At 46.7% G+C, this 22,411-nt stretch overlaps 1 protein-coding gene across 3 annotated transcripts in view; it reads left to right on the plus strand.

Moving 5' to 3' along the window:
• The window catches only part of KCNQ1 (potassium voltage-gated channel subfamily Q member 1), a 361,871-nt gene that overhangs the window by 271,620 nt on the left and 67,840 nt on the right, over positions 1 to 22,411 (plus strand). For all 3 annotated transcript variants that reach the window (XM_064287583.1, XM_064287584.1, XM_064287585.1), the window contains exons 12-15: positions 2,214 to 2,289; positions 2,877 to 2,971; positions 3,750 to 3,796; positions 4,690 to 4,751. In XM_064287583.1, the coding sequence (XP_064143653.1) occupies positions 2,214 to 2,289; positions 2,877 to 2,971; positions 3,750 to 3,796; positions 4,690 to 4,751 (280 nt within the window). The remainder of the gene's footprint in view (positions 1 to 2,213; positions 2,290 to 2,876; positions 2,972 to 3,749; positions 3,797 to 4,689; positions 4,752 to 22,411) is intronic.

Raw genomic sequence — 22,411 nt, forward strand, 5'->3', positions numbered from 1 at the left:
AAAACCACACCTAAATTTACTGGCTTGAACAACTATTTTCTTTGCTCAGAATTCCGTGGGCCAGGTTAAAATGGCCAGTGGTCTATTATATATATTTTACCACAATAATAATAATAAAAAAAAAAAGACGAAGACGACGTGTCTGTGGGTCAGCCATTTGGGTTTGGCTCAGCTGGGAGGTTATTCTGCTGGTTTTGTTGGCTCACTCCTGTAGCTGCAGTCATAAGGCAGCTTCATCAGGGCTGGATGATCAAAGACGGCCTCACTCGCAGGCCTGGCAGTCAGTGCTGGCTCTTGGCTGTGGCACCTCAGTTCTTCTCCCTGTGGCCTCTCCAGCCAGGTAGCCCAGGCTTGTTCATATGGCCACATTCCAGGAGCTTAAGAACAGAAACTTGAGGCCTATGCTTAGAAGTCACACAGTGCTCTTTTAAGCACAGCAAGTCACAAGTTTAGCCCAAATTCAGATAGGGGGAGAATGAAGCTACATGTATTTAAGTCTATTGTATCTGCCACACCATCTTAGCGTCCTAGTGTTGCTGTAATACAAATGACAGAAGAGGAAGGTGGCTTTACAAAACAGAAATCCATTTTCTCACAGCTCTGGAGGCTGAAAGTCTAAATCAGCCGTGTCAATTCCTTCCTTGTTGGTAGCCCCAGGCAATCCTTGGTTCTTGGTGACTCTCAGGGTATCTGCCTTCCCCCATGTGTGCATGTGTCTCTGTATCTCTGCTGTTCTTTCTGTAACTCAGAAGAGATTAGGTGTGGGATCCGTCCTACACGGGCATAACCTCCACTGACTGATTACATTGCACTCAGTTGTGTTACGTAAGTTGATTACATTACAATCAAGTGCCTTGTGGAAGATGATTACGTTACATTAGATTCGATTACATCAAGGCATAGGGGTTAGGTTTCTAACACATATTTTAGGGGGAAGACAACTTAATCCAGAACATACACTTGTAGATGCATTTCTGTGGTCTGTTCCCCCTCCCCCCTTCCCCAATTTTCAGTCTTTTGTGTGTGAAAAATATAAAGGTTCAATGATACCTCCCTCCAGATAATTAGATTTTCTTCTGGCATGCAAAAGGGAAATGGGTTGAGCACCGTGCTCCAGTTTGGGCAGGAGATAGCTCAAGGTTTGAGGGTTTCAACTGAGAGGTTAGGATGTCTACCAGGGTGCTCCCTCCTTGGTTGATTATGAACCCCAATTCTTGTCTCCCCAGTGACATGAGTCTGCTGAATTCTCTCCTTAGCTTTTGTCTTCTTATTGTTGCAAGCCGCCGTTGGGTCAGCCCCCAGCTCACGGCAACCCAACGTACAGCAGAATAAAATGCTGCCCTGTCCTACGCCAGCCCCATGATGGGTTGCAGATTGGACTATGTGATCCATAGGGTTTTTGGAGGCTAACTTTCAGAAGTGGAACGCCAGGCCTTTCTTTCTAGTCCATGCTAGTACGGAAGCTCCGCTGAGACCCGTTCAGCATCCTAGCAACACGCAAGCCTCCGCTGACAGACAGGTGATGGCTATGCATGAGGGGCATTGGCCGGGAGCCGAATGCACGTGGAAGCACATGGAAGGCGAGAATTCTACCACCGAACCACCACTGTCCCCCTCTTAGCACCTCCTTTTGTTTTTTGCTCATCCCGCACCAGTGCAGCTTAGGAGTTCTCAGATGTTTCCAGGGACAGTTGCATGGAGAAGGGCTATCTTCTCTGAGGTTTCCTCTTCGCCAGGATCTTGTCCCCCCAAGTCCTGGCTGCCAACACAGCACTTCCTGTTGAGCCACTGTTTCCTGCAAGGTGCATAGACAGGTGCTCAGGGACAAGTGCAGCCTTGAATGTGGGGCTCACCCTGGTGTGTTTTCCTTCCTCCTGGAGTCTTGGTCCTTTGATTCTTCATGGCTCTCCAAAGCCTACAAACAGCTATTATGTTGTTGTCATTGTTGCTGATTTTTTAACCCAGCCGTCATAGGTATTCTCAGCAGAAGGTTTACTCAGATATGAGCAATATGGCTAATTAAAAGCTTCTCACCCCTGGCTCTCCTCGTCCTTCCCCTGGGATTTGGTCTTGAAGATCTCGGTCCCTCGTGGCTGCGTTTTGCCTTGTTTCTGAAGGGCCCTGGCCAACTTGCAGCAGGGGGCATGGGGGAAGGCCTGGGGTAGGGGGTGACCAGCACAAGTGGCCACTGACACGCCCCTCTCTCCACGTAGGCTCCGGGAGCACCATCGGGTCACCATCAAGGTCATCCGACGCATGCAGTACTTTGTGGCCAAGAAGAAATTCCAGGTGAGTGCATACCACACCCCTGACCTAGACAGGGGCCCTGGACATGACTTCTGTGGGGGGCCAGTGGGGGCACTTCTGGAAGCCTCAGATTTGCCCTTGTAGGGTACAGAGGCTCATCAGCAAGGGCAGGGCTCGGGCTGCCTCCAGCCTTACCAGCTGGCTCTGTAGGAACCAGGTCCTGTCAGACTCAGCTGTGGGTGAAGGAGGTCGGCTCCATCCCAGCCACCTGGGACTAAGGACTCACGCTCAGGGCCCCAAGGGGGCAGAGGCTGCCAGCAAGGGCCCCACATGCCTGGTATGTGCAGGGGCAGGATCCCCTGCACTCTGGGCCCAGCCCCTGGTGGGAGGAGGCCTCCGCCTAGCCACCGCAATGCCCCTCCTACCCTCAGCCACGCTGGCAAGGACTAGGTGGGCAGCAGGGAGAGAGAGCTGCCCGGCCATGCAGGGACAGAGGCCCAGAGGGTTCAGCCACTACCCCTGGCCACCCTGAGCAGAGTGGTGGTGAGCATGCAGCCCTGCTCCTGGGCCAGGCCTGCGAGGCAGCACCACTCTCTGCTGGGAGGGCTGACCCATGTCTCCACCCACAGCAAGCTCGGAAGCCATACGATGTGCGGGATGTCATTGAGCAGTACTCACAGGGTCACCTCAACCTCATGGTGCGCATCAAAGAGCTGCAGAGAAGGTGGGCTGGGCAGGGGGCGGGTACAGGGCAGGACACAGGGTGGACCCAGGGGGCGGACACAAGGCAGGACATGGGGTGGATGCAGGGGGTGGGCACAGGGGGTGGGTGCAGGGCAGGACAGAGGGTGGACACGGGGGGCAGGCACAGGGCAGGACACAGGGTCAGGGACCAGGAGGGTTGCATGGGGGGTGTGGACACAGAGGTAGGGTGCAGCTAGGTAGGGATCAGGGGCACAGGCATGGGGTGTGGGGTGCAGGGGCTGTGTGGGCAGTGGATGGGGTGTGCCAAGATGGGGACTATGGACACGAGTGATCCGAGGTGGGGTGTGGCACTGGTGGGTAGGGTACGAGGCTTGGGACAGGAGAGTGTATGGTCACCAGGGGGGGCAGGGGTGTGCAGGCAGCGGAAGGTATGCGCTGGCATGGGGTGGGTGGGTGGGGGAATACCTTTGAGCTTCTTTCCTCCCCCAACTCAAGGCCAGATTTATCCTCCCAAGCCCACAGGGACAGCTGCAGGGCTGGGGCTGCCCCCTCAGATTCCCATGTCTGGGAGACCTCAACCATTCCCCCTTTCTGATCAACCTGGCCACTACCATGCCCACTGAGGCCCCGTTCCTTAGGCTGAGCCTGGACCCCAGGATGAGGGCCTCAGGGGCAACCCCCTCATCTCAGAGCACCCCACCTCATAGCCCCCACCTGTCCCCAGGGAGCACAGCTCTCCCACGGTAAGGAGCATTACCGTGTACCAGCAGCCAAGCTATCTGTTTTCCTCCCCGCAGGCTGGACCAGTCCATCGGGAAGCCCTCCCTGTTCATCTCCGTCTCAGGTGCGTCTCCCTCCCGCACCTGTGGAGTCTGTCCTGGACCCTTCACCACCCCCCTCACCCCAAGCAAGGGCCACTGGGGGCCTCCAAAGTGCAGAACACAGAATGAAGCCAGAGAGGGCAGCAACCCCACCCTGGGCAAAAGGGCTCAAACATGCTTTACAAAAGAGGCCAAGTTTGAGAAAGAACCCACCAGGGTCCCTGAGATCAGGTTCTGGGGTGGACACTGACCAGATCCCAGTTCCTGGGCAGAGGCAGGGCCTGGAGGTGGGCCTATGGGGATGGCTGGCCACAAATGAAGGGACATCACTGGGGCTTTACCTGGGTTGGGTGTGTGTCAAAAGGAGCAGGAGATGGTCACTGGGACCAAGTGCCCAATTCTTCAGCTCTGAGGCCACTTCCCGAGTCCTCTAGACCTGGAGTTGTGAGTCACACCAGGGGAGGACAGGGCTAGGGCACATTCTTTGGGGTTGCCCCAGCCCAAGGTCAAAGCGATAGCTATATCTCACAGCATGGGCTGGCTTGACAGGCATTCCCTGGGCCTTGAGGGGGCCAATGCTGCCCTGGGAGGTGGAATCATAGTGAATTTGTAGCGCAGATAGTGTACGCCATCGCAGGATGTACCCTGGCAGGATGGGTCCCTGTCCGCATCAGATGGACTCTCAGAGGCCACAGAGCTGGGAAGGGTGGTGGAGGGGTGGAGCCAGGTCTGCAGCTGTCACAGCTAATGCCCTGCCCTCTCCACCCCACTGCCTCCTAAAGTTCTCTCTGCACACTCAATTTTAGAAGAGGCCGTGTTATTTTCAGGCCTTCAGCCTCTCAGCCACCTCATCACCTGTCCTTCCCTGCCCCCACTGCCAGCACACAGTCCCTGAGTTTGATGCTTTGCCCCACAGAAAAGAACAAAGACCGTGGCAACAACACAATCGGCGCCCGCCTAAACCGAGTGGAAGACAAGGTAGGTGCGAGCGTCCTGGCCACAGTGGCTCTGGCAGGCAGCAGAGCGTGGTTCCTCGTGATTGCTGTTGTTGGCGCCCACACAGTGCTGACCACAGCAGCGTCTCCCACTCCTGGTTCTGTCCTGAGTGTGTACAAGAGACTTGGATGGTGCCTATGGGGGTCTTCTTCCTTCCTTCCTCCCTACCTCCTTCCATCCTTCCTCCCTTCCATCCCTTCCTCCCTCCATCCCTTCCTTCTTTCTTCCTCCCTCCTTCCCTTCATTCTTTGCTTCCTCCCTTCCTTCCTCCCTCTATCCCTTCCTTCTTCCCACCGTCCCTTTCTCCATCCCTTCCTTCCTTGCTCCATCCCTTCCTTCCTCCCTTTATCCCTTCCTTCCTCCCTTTATCCCTTCCTTCCTCCACCCATTCCTCCCTTCATTCCTTCCACCCTCCCTCTATCCCATCCTCCCTTCAATGCTCAGCATGGCCCCCGTGATGCCAGGCTCTCCCTGTGATGGAGTAGGTCCATTCCCCATCTGGCTGGACCTAGGTCCCCATGGAAGGAGGGTACTGGAACCCAGACCCATGCCAGACCCCTGACAAATGCCCACAAGCCCTCCCTGGAGGTGCTGAGAACTGCCTGGCACATGGGGTGGGCAGTGCAGTAGCCGGCAGCCCCCAGCTTGTGCTCTCAGGGGAGTCAGGTGTTGGCAGTGTGTAGGGTGCGTCAGGCTGTGGTCAAGTCGCGGGTGCTGGCTGGTGGCCTCACCTCTTGGGTGCCTGTCTGTGCCGGTGTGGGATGTTGGGCCACAGGGGGCAAGGGTGGAGGGCACTAGGCCTGGCCCTGGCCACACCCTGTGCCCAGCTGTCCTGGACCTTCACTCTCCTCAGGCCCTGGCACAGGGAGACTCAGAACCCGCGGGGCAGACTCGTGGGAAGAGGTGGGGGTCTACTGCAGGTCCTGGCCCTGAACATGGCTGGGAGTCAGCTCAGGGGTAGACTGGGGGGGCTGTCCAAGTCCCAGCCAGGTGGGCCCTGTTTCAGCTGGAGCTGGGTGGTGTTTGGGCCCTGCAGCTCCTTCCTCTCAGCTTGGACTGCCTGCGCACCCTCGGCTCCAGGACCCTCCACCCACACCAACCAGGCCCCAGGATGCCCGCCACCAGCCTTCCCTCCCAGGAGCCCCTTCCCAGCATCTATCCAGGAGCCATGGGAAGGCCTGGGGCCTGGGAGGCCCTTTCTCAGGCCCACTGGGCGCTGCTGCCTTTGAAGTCTCTGTGGTCTGGAGCGGGCGTTATCTCGCCAAACAGCGAGTCTGTCTACACAGTTTATCTGGAAGTATCCAAGAGGCTAAAAATAGAGGAATTCGGTTGGGCCCCAGAGTGCGGCTGCCCTCGGTTGCCCGGGCAACGCCTGGCTCTGGCCCACGTCCACCGTTGCCGCCGCTGGGTGGGCGGGGAGCAGGACGGTGCACGCACGGCTGCTCCTGGGACAGCCAGCTCCAAGCCTGCCAGCCCCATCCTGGGTCCCGGCACTGAAGTGTTGCCTCCTCCCTCCCAGCACGATCCACCCTAGCCTGGGGCTGTTGTGGGGCGGTGAGATCAGGGCCCGGGGTCTAGCAGGTAGCTACTGGGCCCTCGCTTTGGCCTGCTGGCTGGGGCTGTATGACCCCAGCCCTGCACCCCCTCTTCCCCCCAGGGTCTGGCCTCCCTCTGTCCATCATCAGCACAGAGCTGGCACACGCCCTTACCCAGGCAGTGTGTTCCCTGGGGACCGTCCCCACCAGCCAGGTGGGATCTGAGACCCAGGAGAGACTCCGGGCTGTGGGCTCAGTGCCGCGGGCTCTGAACTAGGTTTCCATCTTCTCACTCAGGGCTCACACACCCCGAGAAGCCTAATGGGGTGGGTGCTCTGTGCAGATGGCTGGGCCAGGCATTCCAACATCAACGGGAGTAGACATAGAGCTGGGCAACCGCACCCTAGTCCTCAACTCTCTCTCCCCATCCAGCCCCATGAACACCCTGGCAAGGCAGCCTCTGCTGATGGGCCTCTGCCCAGAGCTGGGAATGTGGCAGCCTCTGCCACACTGCGTGGGCTGGGCATCTGGGTGCGTGAGCCTTCCACCCCTACCGCCAGCCCTGCCATCTCCAGATGAGCCGCCCTGGGCCCAGCCATCTCCCCTCTGTCCCCCACCTGTCTAGGGCTCTGCCCACAGCATCACAGGACGGGCTGCCCTGTAAGCCCAGGTCGGAGCTGTTGTCCTTTGGGGGTGGCAGCAGTGGGAGACAGAGTCCCTCCCAGGCTTGAGGTGCAGATGTGGGAGGCCCACTGAGGGCCTTAGGTTAGCCACAGCCAGCGGGCTGGGCTGGGAGCCAGCGCTAGCCTTGAGAGGCACAGGACCATGGGTCCATATTGCATTAGAGCTGAACAACAAAAAGGGCAGTTTCTGGGGTCCCTGATACCTGGGGCAAGGTTGGGTAGTACAGCGGGGGCACGCCGTGAGCCACAATCAGAGCCTGGGAGAGGGCCATCTGGGGCTCTGAGGTCACAGACTCCTGCTGACTAGTCCTGGGTGGTCTCCCCATGCCACTGCCAAGGAGCTGGCCAAGCCATGAGGTGTGGTCACCTGCCTGGGTCTCAGCCCCTCCTGGCCCTCGGCTGGTCCTCAAGGGCTTGATGGGACTTGAGCTCTGGGGTGAAGCTCGGATAGAGGTGGTCTGGCCCAGGCTGCTCAGTGGTAGACTTCCCACTGCTGGCCGACACCTCCCTTGGGAACAGGCCCTGGGAAAGGGCCTCAACGGGCACAGTGGCACGTCCCAGGCCCCATGTCATCACGGTTATCGCTGAAGCCATCGGGACCATAAACAACTCAAACGCAATCCTGCTGACCGCGGGAAGCTGGGGACAGGAAACCCAGCAGCCACCCGGACCACCCCCTGCACTGACCATGCCAGCCGACCCCTGCCAGCCCTGCACTGCCCCACCCCCAGGGCCTGCTCCCACAGATACGCACGGTCCTCCTTGCTGCTCAAATTGTCCCCACCAGCCTCCCCTCACTCAGGAATGAGAGGGTTGAACGCTGAGCTTAAAAATCACGGAGTCTGCCTCCCACTCTTTCCTCTTCCATCTCACATAAACGTCGTCTTTTTCCTGGAAAGGACTCTTTCCCACATGGGGAAGCTGAGAAATTGAGGAGTTGCCTAGGGTCACCCAGCTAGTTAGGTCACGGGCGGTCCCTAAGGAGGCCACAGGCAGACGGGAGATACGAGGTGGAGAAAACCAGGAAGTGTTTCGTAAACACCCAAGGCCTATCTGAAAAGAGGCCCGGTAGGAACCTGGCTGAGATGAGGGGCAAGCAGGAAGCTGCCCAGGCTGTGGTGGCCAGGAGGGCCTGCTGATAGAGCAGACTCGGCTTTGGCCTGGGAGAACGGGCCCTTGCAGACGCTGGGCGGTGGTCTGCTGGCCCCTGTAACGGAGTCCTGGCAGCCCAGCCCCTGCCCAGCCCAGCCCCCAGCCCCTCTGCCTTCCCTCGGGGTCCCAGCAGGGCTGGCAGGCCAGCCTGTGTTCCTCTGGCCACTCGGGTCAGGGCTGCCCGTGAGGAAGACGTCCACTGGGCTCTCGGGACAGAGGGAGGAGGCTACTCCAGCACCCGCCCGTGTGTATTCTTCGCTCAGCCCAGGCCCCACCACCCGCCGGCCGGCCTGCCCGCCGTGTTCGCGCTGGGCCTTGTGTATTTTGTAAGCCAAGCTCACATTGCTTTTGCTGATGTGAGGAGCACGGTGGGCTGAGAGAATGTCTGTCTTCTCTGTTTTTGCTGGAAATGTTCACAGCTCTGAGCTGGGTACAGTAGAGTCAGGGGTCTCCAAGCCTCGGCTAAGACGGCCTCAGTGGGAAGGGGGATCCCACCACCCACCACACCTCCCTCTTCCTCCTGTTTTAGGAGCAGGCCAGGGGCAATTTCTCTACAGGCACTCAGTGGCTTCCCCCAGACCCTCCTCTGAGCCACGCTGGCCCTCCTCTAGGATGGCTGGCAGGCTAGCTACCCAGGACTCAGCATCTGCTCCCAGGGCACTTCCCTGCCCTGTCCCTCATCCCACAGAGACCCCTGGGCATTGTCACCCCGGACAAGAGCCACCTCTATACGACTTGCCCCGGTCTCTCCAGCCCCACTCCCTGCTGAGTTCGTGTCTTTATCATCTTTTCCTTGGATTATTTTTCTAGCCGTCTATTGTGGTCTCCCTGGCTCCACCCTCTCCCCCCTACCTACCAATCCTTCACATTGTATATTATTTCTTTGAGCACCACTGGTATCCATTTGCTAATATTTTGTTCAGGATTTTTGTATCAGTGTTTATGTATGAGATACACACACAGCATAATTCTTATACTGTGCTCATCACATTTTGGTATTAGTTTTATGTGGGCCTCATACAATGAGTTGAAATGTACTCCCTTTTTTTTTTATATGTGGATTATTTTATGTAAGATTAGAATTTTTTTCCTTAACTTTGGGAAAGCCATCTATTCCTGGTGTTTTCTTTGTGGATTTTCGACTACTGATTCAATGACTTTAATGTCTATGGACTATTTAAGTTTTCTAGTTCTTCTTATATCAGTTTTGCTAAGTTTTATTTTCTAAGAATTTGCACATTTCATTTTTCTTTTCAAATGTGTTGGCATTTACTACTGTTTTCATGACTGTAGCATCTGTAAGTAGTCCCCTTTTTATTCCTGATTTTATTTATTTTGTGTCTTCACTTTTTCCCACTGGTCAAGCTTGCCAGATACTTGCCCATTTTATTAATATTTTCAACCGAATTTTGATTCTGTTGATCCTTAATAATGTATGTTTCATTTTATTTTGTTTCCTCCACTTCTCCTTATTTTCTTCTTTCTGTTTTCTTGGCCTTAATATATTGTTTATTCTCTTTCTAAATCGGTTAATTCTTAATTTTCGGCCTTTCGTGTTTTCTGAGATCTGCACTTAAGGCTATAAATTTTCCCTCTAAATATCAAACTAATAGAATTTCCCAAGTGTTGATATGTAGCATATAATTTTAACTTTTATTCACTTATGTATTCTTTGTAATCTCCAGTATGACCTCTTTTTATCCCAGGAGTTACTTGCAGTATGATTTTTGCTACTGTTTGTGATAGAGCTTTCGAATGTTATTGCCATTGTCAGATAAAGTGGCCTGTGTCATATTGTTGTTGTTAGGTGCCATCGAGTCAGTTCTGACTCAAAGCGACCCTATGTGCAATAGAACGAAACACTGCCTGGTCCTGTGCCATGCTCACAATCATTGCTAGGCAAGCCCATTGTTGCAGCCACTGTGTCAATCCATCCTATTGAGGGTCTTCCTCGTTTTCACTGACCCTCTACTTTTCTAAGCATGATGTCCTTCTCCAGGGACTGATCCCTCCTGATAATACGTCCAAATTATGTGAGACGTAGTCTCACCATCCTTCTAATGAACATTCTGGATGTACTTCTTCCAAGACAGATTTGTTCATTCATCTGGCAGTCCGTGGTATATTCAATATTCTTCGCCAACAGCGCAATTCAAAGGCATCAATTCTTCTTCAGTCTTCCTTAGTCACTGTCCAGCTTTCATATGCATATGAGGCAATTGAAAACACCACGGCTTGGGTCAGGCAGACCTTAGTCTTCAAGGTGACATCTTTGCTTTTCAATGCTTGAAAGAGGTCTTTTGCAGCAGATTTGCCCAGTGCAATGTGTTGTTTGATTTCTTGTCTGCTGCTTCCATGGTTGTTGATTGTGGATCTAAGTAAAATGAAATCCTTGACAATTTCAGTCTTTTCTCCATTTATTGTGATGTTGCTCATTGGTCCAGTTGTGAGGATTTTTATTTTCTTTATGTTGAGTTGTAATCCGCACTGAAGGCTGTGGTCTTTTATCTTCATCGGTAAGTGCTTCAAATCCTATTCACTTTCAGCAAGCAAGGCTGTGTCATCTGTATAACGCAGGTTGTTAATGAGTCTTCCTCCCATTCTGATGCCCTGTTCTTCTTATAGTCCAGCTTCTTGTATTATTTGCTCAGCATACAGATTAAATAGGTATGGTGAAAGAACACAACCCTGACGCACACCTTTCCTGACTTTAAACCAATCAGTATCCCCTTGTTCTGTCTGAACAACTGCCTCTTGATCTATGTAAAGGTTCCTCATGAGCACAGTTAAGTGTCCTGGAATTCCCATTCTTTGCGGTGTTATCCATAGTTTGTTGTGATCCACACAGTCGAGTGCCTTTGCATGGCCAATAAAACACAGGTAAACAGCCTTCTGGTATTCTCTGCTTTCAGCCAGGATCCATCTGACATCAGCAGTGATATCCCTGTTTCCACATCCTCTTCTAAAACCGGCCTGAATTTCTGGCAGTTCCCTGTTGATACACTGCTGCAGCCGTTTTTGAATGATCTGTAGCAAAATTTTGCTTGCATGTAATATCATATTAGTCATTTGAGATGTTTTGAGGTTTGTTTTATGCCATAATATGTGGTCGGTTTTATAAATTTGCCTTCTCTACTTTAAAACAATGTGTATTCTGACGTTGTTGGATATAGTGTTACGTCTAATAGGTCAAAAAAAAGCTTATTGTTAATTGTTTGGTTCAAATCTTCTGTATCATCATTGAAATGTTTTTACCTACTTGATCTGTCAGCTACTGAGAGATGTGTTAAAAAAATTCCAACTGTTATAGAGAATTTGTCTGGTCTTCCTTATATTTCTGCCAATCTTTGCTTTCTCTGTTTTTAGGTCTTATGATTAGGTGTGTGTAGTATTAGAATTTTTATATATTCATTGTTGAATTCAGTATTTATCATTATGCACTGCCCTCTTTATCTCAAGAAGTCTGTATTATCATTGCTATACCAGTTTAATTTTCTTTATACACCCTTTTAAAAGCATTATCGAGGTATAATTTACCTACCATAAAACTCAAGCAATGTCAGTGTACAACAAATTTTAGTAAATTTCTAGAGTTGTGCAGCCATCACCAAAATTCAATTTTAAAACATTTCCTCAACCCCATGTTCGTTTACAGCTCCCAGCCCCAGCCCCATACTACCGCTAATCATCTTTCTGTCTATAAATTTGCCTCATCTGGATGTTTCATATGGAGGAAATTATACAATACGTGTTTTTTTGTTGTTGTTGTTTGGCTTTTTCCACTTAATATGATGTTCTCAAGGTTCATCCATGTTGCAACATGTATTAATATTTCTTTCTTTTTGAATGCTGAATAATATCCCATTGTGTGGATAAGCCACATTTTGCCCATCAGATCACCAGTTGGTGGGCATTTGGATTGGTTCCATTTATTGACTATTGAGGATGACAATGCTGTGAACTCTCATGTATAAGTCTCCATGGCCATAGGTTTTAATTACTCAAATTTTAGTTCAACTTCCCAGGAAACTTTTAAACTGTTTTCCAAAGTCTCTGAGCCATTCTACTTTCCCTCCAGTAAGTGTATAAAGGTTCCACTTTCCCCACAGCCTTGCAAATACTTGGTATAATCAGTCTTTTTTATTTTAGCCATTCTCGTGAGTGTGTAATGGTATCTCTTTGTGGCTTTAATTTGCATTTCTTTAATGAGTAATGATGTTGTGAATCTTTTCATGTGTTTATTAGCTATTCGTATGTCTTCTTTGGTGAAATGTTTATTCAACTCTCTTGCCCATTTTCTAATTAGGTAGTTTGCTCTATTATTGAGTTGTAAGAGTTCTTTATATGCTCTGGATACAAGTCCTTTACCAGACATATGACTTGCAAATATTTTCTCCCATTCAATACCTTCTCTTTTCATTTTCTTAGCCGTGTCTTTTGAAACACAGAAGCTTTTCATTTTAATCGAGTCTAATTTATCACTTCCTTTTCTTTTATGGCTCATGCTTTTGATATTGTATCTAAGACATCTTTGCCTAACATAGGGTTATGAACATTTTCTCTTGTTTTTTCTTCTAGAAATGTTATAGATTTAGCTCTTACATTTAGGTCTATGATCCTTTTTGAGTTAGTTTTGGGTTGCGGTTTGAGGTAAAGTCTAAGTTCATTTTTTGACTATGGATATTCATTTGTCTCAGCACCATTTGTTGAAAAAAGACTCTTTTTCTCATTGAATTTTGTGGCAAAAATCAATTGACCATAAATGTATGGGGTTATTTCTGGACTCTCAATTCTATTCTTTTGATCTATAGGCCTATCTTTACACCCACACTATTCTCTCTTAATTATCGTAGCTTTTTTAGTAAGTTTTGAAACAAGGTAGTACAACTCTTCCAATTTTGTTCCCTTTTTCAAAAAAATTTGCCCTTTCTAAGTCATATGAATTTTCAAGTAAATTTTAGGATCAACTTGTCAATTTCTAAAAAAAAGAGAAAAAGAAGCCTGCTGAGATTTTGGTAGGGACTGTTAAAGTTATAGATCTATTGAGGGAAAACTGATAGCTTAACAATACCGAGTCTTCCAATCCGTGAATGCGCTATATGCCTCCATTTATTTGTTCTTTAATTTCTTTCAGTTATGTTTTGTAGTTTTCAGTGTACAAATCTTACACCTTTTTCATTAAATTTATTCCTAAATATTTTATTATTATCGATGCTGTTGTTAATGGATTTTATTTGGTTTCATTTTAATTTGTTCATTACTAGTATATAGAAACTGACAGATGAAGTAGCATATGATCAAGAACCAATGGTACTAAAGGAAGAAGTCCAAGCTGTACTAAAGGCATTGGTGAAAAACAAGGCTCCAGGAATTGATGGGAGCCCAACTGAGGTGTTTCAGCAAATGGATATAGCCCTGGAGGTGCTCACTCGTCTATACCAAGAGATCTGGAAGACAGCTACCTGGCCAACTGACTGGAAGTGATACATATATGTACCCATTTCAAAGAAAGGTGATACAATGAAATACGGACATGATCCAGCAATATCATTAATATCACATGCAAGTAAAATTTTGCTGAAGATAATTCAAAAACAATTGCAGCAGTATATTGACAGGGAACTGCAAAAACTCAAGACAGACTCAAAAGAGTACGTGGAGGGAGGGATATCATTGCTAATATCAGATGGATCTTGGCTGAAAGTAGAGAATAACAGAAAGATTTTTTTCCTGTGTTTTATTGACTATGCAGAAGTATTTTATATATTAAACGTATTGAATACACCATGGACTTCAAGAAGAACAAACAAATCTGTCTTGGAAGAAGTACAGCTGGAATGCTCCTTAGAACCAAGGATGGCAAGACTTTGTTTCAAGTACCTTGGATATGTTACTGAGGACCAGAGCCTGGGGAAGACATCATGCTGGGTAAAGCAGAGGGTCAGCAGAAAAGAGGATAACCCTCAAGAGGATGGATTGACACAGTGGCTGCAACAATGGGCTCAGGCATAACAATGATTGTGAAGATGGCACAGAACTGGGCCACGTTTCGTTCTGTTGTACATAGGGTTGCTATGAGCCAGAAAGGACTCAACAGCACCAAATAACAACAACAAAGGCATTTGATTGTGAGAATCATAAAACATCATGGTTGACATTGCAAAGAATGGGAATTCCAGAACATTTAATTGTGCTCATGCAGAACCTATACATAGACCAAGAGGCAGTCGTTCATACAGAACAAGGGAATACTGCGTGGTTTAAAATCAGAAAGTTGTATGTTAGGGTGGCATCCTTTCACCACACTTATTCTATCTGTGTGCTGAGCAAATAATCCAAGAAACTGGAGTATAAGAAGAAGAATGTAGCATCAGGATTGGAGGGCTATTCGTTAACAACCTGTGTTATGCATAATGTAGCAAAATCCACATGTGTCTGCCAATTTGTTATACTGTGCTGGCTTGCGTGTTGCTATGATGACCAGCAGGGTCATCCATGGTGGACAAGATTCACCTGAACTTCCAGACTAAGACAGACTAGGAAGAAGGACCCGGCAGTCTGCTTCTGAAAAGCATTAGCCAGTGAAAACCTTATGAATAGCAGCGGAACACTGTCTGATATAGTGCTGGAAGGTGAGCCCTCCAGGTTGGAAGGCACTCGAAAGATGACTGCAGAAGAGCTGCCTCCTCAAAGTAGAGTCGGCCTTAATGATGTGGATGGAGTACAGCTTTTGGGACCTTCGTTTGCTGATGTGGCATGACTCAAAAGGAGAAGAAATAGCTGCAAACATCCATTAATAATTGGAGCATGAAATGTATGAAGTATGAATCTAAGGAAATTGGAAATCATCAAAAATGAAGTGGAATACGTATCATCAATACCCTAGGCATTAGTGAGCTGAAATGGACAGGAGTTGGCCATTTTGAATTGGACAACATATGGTCTATTATGCCAAGAATGTCAACTTGAAGAGCAAAGGCATTGCATTTATCATCAAAAAGAACATTTTAAGATCTATCCTGAAGTACAATGCAGTCAGTGACAGGATAATATCCATACACCTACATGGAATTTATGCACCAACCACCAAGGCCAAAGATGAAGAAATTGAACATTTTTGCCAACTGCAGCAATCTGAAATTGATCAAGCTTGCAATCAAGATTTGTTGATAATTACTGGAGATCGTAATGCAAAAGATGGAAACAGAGAAGGATCAGTGTTTGGAAAATACAGCCTTAGTGATAGAAACAATGCCAGAGATCGAATGACAGAATTTTGCTAGAACCAATGATTTATTCATCGCGAATACCTTTTTCAATAACATAAATGTTGACTATACACGTGGATCTTGCCAGATGGAATACATAGGAATCAAAGCAACTGTATTTGTGGAAATAGACAATGGAAAAGCTCAATACCATCAGTCAGAGCAAGGCCAGGGGCCGATGGCAGAACAGACCATGAATTGCTGATAGGCAAGTTCAAGTTGAAGCTGAAGAAAATTAGAACACGTTCACAAGAGCCAAAGTACTACCTTGAGTATATCCCACCTGAATTTAGAAACCATCTCAAGAACAGACTTGATGCATTGAGCACTAATGACTTAAGACCAGAGGAGTTGTAGAATGACAAGGACATCATATATGAAGAAAGCAAGAGCTTATTAAAAAGACAAGAAAGAAAGAAAATACCAAAATGGATGTCAGAAGAGACTCTGAAACTTGCTTTTTGAACCTGGAGTAGCTAAAGTAAAAGAGCTGAATGGAAGACTTCAAAGGGCAGGTCGAGAAGACAAAGTAAAGTATTATAATGCCATGCGTGAAGACCTGGAGCTAGAAAACCAAAAGGGAAGAACTCGCTCAGCATTTCTCAAGCTAAAAGAAGTGAAGAAAAAATTCAAACCTTGAGTTGCAATTTTGAAGAATTCTATGGGCAAAATATCAAATGATGCAGGAAGCATCAAAAGAAGATTGAAGGAATACACAGAGTCACTGTACCAAAAAGAATTGGTCAACATTCAGCCATTTCAGGAGATAGCATATGATCAAGAACCGATGATCTCAAAGAAGTCCAAGCTGCACTGGAGGCATTGACGAAAGACAAGGCTCTAGGAATTGACGAAATAACAATCAAGATGTTTCAACAAACAGATGTGGCGCTGGAGGTGCTCACTTGTCTGTGCCAAGACATATGGAAGACAGCTACCTGGCCAACCGACAGGAAGAGATCCATATTTATGCCTGTTCCCAAGAAACGTGATCCAGCAGACTGCAGAAATTATCCAACAATATCATTAATATCACACACAACTAAAATTTTGCTGAAGATCATTCAAAAGCAGTTGTAGCAGTATGTTGACAGGGAACTGCCGGAACTTCAAGCCAGATTCAGAATAGGATGTGGAATGAGGTATATCATTGCTAATGTCAGATGGATCTTGGTTGAAAGTAGAGAATACCAGAAAGATGTTTACCTGTGTTCTATTGACTATGCAAAGGCATTCGACTGTGTGGATCATAACAAATTACGGATAACACTGCGGAAGAATGGGGATTCCAGAACACTTGATTGTGCTCATATGATACCTGTACATAGATCAAGAGGTAGTTGTTTGGACAGGACAAGGGATACTGAGTGGTTTAAAGCCCACAAAGTAGTGTGTCACACAGATGAATCTGACAGCATTATGCTGAGTGAAATAAGTCAATCACAAAAGGACAAATATTATATGAGACCACTACTAGAAAAACTCATGAAAAGATTTACACACAAAAAGAAACAATCTTTGATGGTTACGAGGGAAGGGAGGAGTGGGGAGGCAGAAACACTAAAGAGACAATAGATAAGTGGTAACTTTGGTGAAGGGTAAGACAGTACACAGCACTGGGGAACCCAGCACAACTCCCTCAAGGCGTGATCATGGAAGCTCCATACACACATCCATACTCCCCAAGGGACCAAATTACTGAGCTGAGGGCTGTGGGGACCATGGTCTTGGCGAAAGTGTAGCTCAGTTGGCATAACATAGTTTATGAAGAAAATGGTCTACATTCTACTTTGGTGAGTAGCGTCTAGAGTTTAAAAAGCTTATGAGCGGCCATCTAAGATAACTCCACTGGTGTCACCCCGTCTGGAGCATGGGAGAATGAAGAAAACCAAAGACACAAGGAAAAGATTAGTCCAGGGAACGAACGGACCACAACTACCACAGCCGCCACCAGACTGAGTCCAGCACAACTGGATGGTACCAGGCTACCACCACTGACTGCTCTGACAGCAGTCACAATAGAGGGTCCCGGACAGAGCTGGAGAAGAATGTAGAACAAAATTCTAACACACACAAAAAAGGCCAGCCTTACTGGTCTGACAGAAACCGAGAGTATGGCCTCCAGACACCCTTTTAACTCAGTAATGAAGTCACTCCTGAGGTTCACTCTTCAGCCAGAGATCAGACAGGCCTGTAAAACAAAACGAGACTAAATGGGCACGCCAGCCCAGGGCCAAGGACGAGAAGGCAGGAGGGGACAGGAAAGCTGGTAATGGGGAACCCGAGGTCGAGAAGGGGAGAGTGCGGACACGTCATGAGGCTGGTAACCAATGTCACAAAAAACAAAGTGTGCATTAATTGTTCAATGAGAAACGAGTTTGCTCTGTAAATCTTCATCTAAAGTACAATAAAAAATGAAAAGATTACAGCCAGAAAAAGAGAAAGATGCAGGTCAGTGTTGTATCCTTTTACCATGCTTATTCAATCTGTATGCTGAGCAAATAATCTGAGAAGCTGGACTATATGAAGGAGAACGTAGCATCAGGATTGGTGGAAGATACATTAACAACTCACGATGTGCAGATGACACAACTTTGCTTGCTGAAAGGGAAGAGGACTTGAAGTACATACTGATGAAAATCGAAGACCACACCTTCAGTATGGATTACACCTCAACATAAAGAAAACAAACATCCTCACAACTGGACCAATAAGCAACACCATGATAAGTGAAGAAAAGATTGAAGTTGTCGAGGATTTCATTTTACTTGGATCCACAATCAACAGCCATGGAAGCAGCAGTCAAGAAATCAAATGACGTATTGCATTGAGCAAATCTACTGTAAAAGACCTCTTTAAATGTGTTGAAGAGCAAAGACGTCACTTTAAGGACTACAGTGTGCCTGACCCAAGCCATGGTATTTTCAGTTGCCTCATATGAATGTGAAAGCCGGACAATGAATAAGGAAAATTGAAGAAGAATTTATGCCAGTGATGGCGGTGGCGAAGAATCTGGACTGCCAGATGAATAAACAAATCTGTCCTGGAGGAAGTATAACCAGGATGCTCCTTAGAAGGGAGGATGGCAAAACTTTTTCTCACTTATTTTGGACATGCTTTCGGGAGGGACCAATCCCTGGAAAAGGACATCATGCTTGGTAAAGTGGAGGGTCAGCAAAAAAGAGGAAGACCCTCCACGAGGTGGATTGACACAGTGGCTGCAACAATGGGCTCAAACATAGTAAAGATTGTGAGGGTGGCGCAGGGCCAGGCAGCGTTTCCTTCTGTTGGACGTAGATAGGGTTGCTACGTGTTGGAAGCGACTCGACAGCCCCTTACAACTGGGCTCCAACAGCAGTATGTAAAAAAACACAAAATTAATTTTTCATACTGGTCTTGTAAACTGTGAACTTCCTGAACTCATTTACTACTTTTAATAGTTTTTGTTGTTGCCGATGGTGCTTTAGTATTTTCTTCGTTTAGAACCGTGTCCTATGCAAATATAAGCCGTTCACTTCTTCCTTTCCGATCTGGATGCCTTTAACTTCTTTATTTGCCTCATTTCACTGGCTTTGCTGTTGTGTGCCCATAGAATCCGTCAAAATTGCGGATCCAGGCTTGAATTTTCTCTTCAGTTCATTCAGCCTGAGAAATGCCAAGCGTGTTCTATCATGTGATCTCCCGCATCATTATTATCACCAAGGCCGTGTTTTTCAACCACTGATCCTTCTTTGTTTCCAGCTTTTGCATTACAATCTCCAGTAATTATCAGTGCATCTTGATTGCATGTTCGATCAATTTCAGACTGCAGAAAAAAAAATCTTCAATTTCTACATCTTTGGCCTTAGTGGTTGGTGTGTAAATTTGAATAATAGTCATATTGACCGGTCTTCCATGTGGGTGTATGGATATTATCCTATCACTGACTGCATTGTACTTCAGGATAGATCTTGAAATGTTCTTTTTGGCCGTGAATGCAATACCATTGCTCTTCAATTTGTCAGTCCTGGCATAGTAGACCATATGATTGTCTGATTCAAAACGGCCAATACCAGCCCATTTCAGCTAATGCCTAGGATATCGATGATATGTGTTCCATTCCATTTCATTTTTGACGACTTCTGATTTTCCTAGATTCATACACTGGCTTTAACCCCGGGCAGCATGCTGAATGGGAGTGATGAGAACACATCTTTAGGGGAGAGCAGCCACCCAGTCACCGTTAAGTATGAGGTTAGGTGTAGGGTTTGCACAGACGCTGTTACCAGGTTGAGGAACGGCCCTTCTGCTCCTATTTGCCTGAGAGTTTGTATCATGAATGGATGCTGGCTTCTCTCAGAAGTTTTTTTCAACATCTATTGAGATGTTCATGAGGTTTTTGTCCTTTATTCCATTTATGTGGTGGAATACATTAGTTGATTTCTGAGCGTTAATCCAACTTTGCATTTCTGGATAAATCTCACTTAGTCATGGTGTATAATTCTTTTTGGATGTTGCAGGCATCAGTCTGCTGATGTTTTTGTTAAGAATGTTCACATCTAAATTCATGAAGAATATTAGTCTGTTGTTGTTTTCTCTTGGTGTCGTTTTTTTCTGGCTTTGATAGCAGGTTTTTTGTTTATCCTTTCATTTTTAGTTCTTTATCTGTGGGTATCTGTATGTTTTAGGCATGACAGTTCTACTCTGTCCTGTAGGGTCACCATGAGTCAGAATCAACTCAGGAGCAGTGGGTTTGCTTTCGGTTTTGGTATATGGCTGGAATTTTTTAAAATCCTTTACTGTGATTTCTCATATGTTTGAATTGATTTCTAGCAACATATCTTGTGCTTCCCATTTTTACTAACTTTATAAATGTTTCTTTTTCTTCTCTCTCTTGCCTCTAGTTGGATTGATTATTATTTCTCATTCCATTTTTTCTCTCTACTAATTTGGAAGTTATATCTTTTATTCTTGTAGAGGTTAACCTGTTGTTGTCGTTGTTAGTCGCTGTCACCTGTTAGTTGATTTCGCCTCATGGCAACCCCATGTGTGCAGAGTAGAACTGCTCCATAGGGTTTCCGAGGCTGTAACCTTTTGAAGCCGGTGCCTCTGGGTGGGTTCAAACCACCAACCTTTCAGCTAATAGTTAATTGCTTGACCATATATGCCATCCAGGAAGATCCATAAGCTAACCTAGAAAATCGCATATCTGTATATATGGGAACTCATTGATATCTTTACCCACGTGTGTAAGAAAATAATCACTTTGATTACTCCCCCCGACTGTATTCTTTGTTGTTGTATGTTCAATCATGTTTACTTTTAACCCAACAATTCATAATTTTAGACCATGAATATTTGTTTAGTTACTCACCTATCTTCCTCTTTTCTCACCGATCATTTATTTCTTCATCTCAGATGTCTGTCTGGGATCACTTTCTTCTGACGGAAGCATTCATTCGAGTACTTTCCCTCCGTGAGAACATGCTGGCACCAAATTCTCTCAAATTTTATTGTTTTGAAAAGGACTGTTTCATTGCTATTCTTAAAAAAAAACGTTTCCTCTGGGTGTAAAATTGGCGTTCTAGGTTAACACAATTATTTTCTCTGAATATATTGAAAATACTATGTAGTTCTCTTTTGGTTTCGATTGTAGCTGTCGAAAAGGAAGATGGATCGCTGCTCTTTGGAAAGCAATCTATCTTTTCTCTCTGGCTGCTTTTTAGATCCTTTCTTTGACTCTCGTGTTCTGAATTTTCACTAGGGTGCGTTATGGAGAATTTCTTTTGTTTGCATCACTTCAGATTTAGTGGGCTTCCTTAATCTGTGGTCTGGTACCTTCTATCAGTTCTGGATTATTCTCAACCATTGTCTCTTCAGATTTTGCTTTAGCCTCATTGTCTCCTCCTGGAATTTGCATGAGACATATGTAATCCATCTCACTGCCCTCCATGTCTATTAGCCTTTTTTTGTTTTGTTTTTTATCACTTTGTCTCCCTATACTGTATTTGAGATAATTTCTTTGGATCCATCTTCCAGTTCACTGTTTTTTCAACTGTATGTGTTCTGCTGTTAACCCTATCCATTGAACTTTAAGTTTCAATTATTATATTTTTTTATTTATAGAAATTCTATTGGGTTCTCATTCGTATATGATAGGTTATTTTTATAGGCTCTGCCTTTTTACTTATATATTCAAACCTTTTTTAAGTTTCTTTAGACATATTAAGTTATGGCTATTTTATATTTAGTTTCTGTTAATTTCAGTATCAAAAGTCTTCGTGAGTCTGCCTCCCTGTTTGGTTTTGACTTTTCTGCTGGCTCTCATTCACAATGTTTCATTTTCTTTGAGGTTTGTAAATTTTTTTTTTTTTTTTAATATGAATTCATTTCTTTAAATTTATCTCTGGGAATTTTTGAGGCCTGGTGTGAAGTTTGGGTCCTTGCGGGAGGATCCATGTTTACCTCTTCCTTTGTGAGACACATGGGAGCACCACTAGCCTACCTGGACTTTAAATTCTCATCTCTAGGTTTTCCAGACCATGCAAGTGGTGTGAATTTGGGCTCTCAAGCTGATTGGGGACCAGCCTATGGATATGACGTCTCAAGGCAAATATTGTTCCCTTCCTTTTAGCCATAAGGCATGTTTCTTTACAGTCCTCATGGGCTCAGGGCTGGGTTATTTCTCATTGACCTTTACACTGAAGGTATAACCTTTTGGGGGTCCCAGCTTTAACCGCTGGTAGCACCGTGGTTAAAGCACTCAGCTGCTAACTGAAAGGTCTGCAGTTCAAACCCACCACCCGCTTTGTGGGAGAAAGATGTAGCAGTCTGCTTCCATTAAGATTTACAGCCTTGGAAACCCCGTGGGGAAGTTTTACACTGTCTTATAGGGTTGCTAAGAGTTCAAATCGACTTGATGGCGGTGGATTTGGTTTGGTTTTGCTGTGAGACTTCCCACCTGGGGCAGGTCTGAGCTTTTTCTCCCAACTACCCGTCACCTATAGGACTGCAAAAAGCAAAGC

This window comes from Loxodonta africana, chromosome 7 (assembly GCF_030014295.1).
Source record: "Loxodonta africana isolate mLoxAfr1 chromosome 7, mLoxAfr1.hap2, whole genome shotgun sequence".
NCBI classification, from domain to species: Eukaryota; Metazoa; Chordata; class Mammalia; order Proboscidea; family Elephantidae; genus Loxodonta; species Loxodonta africana.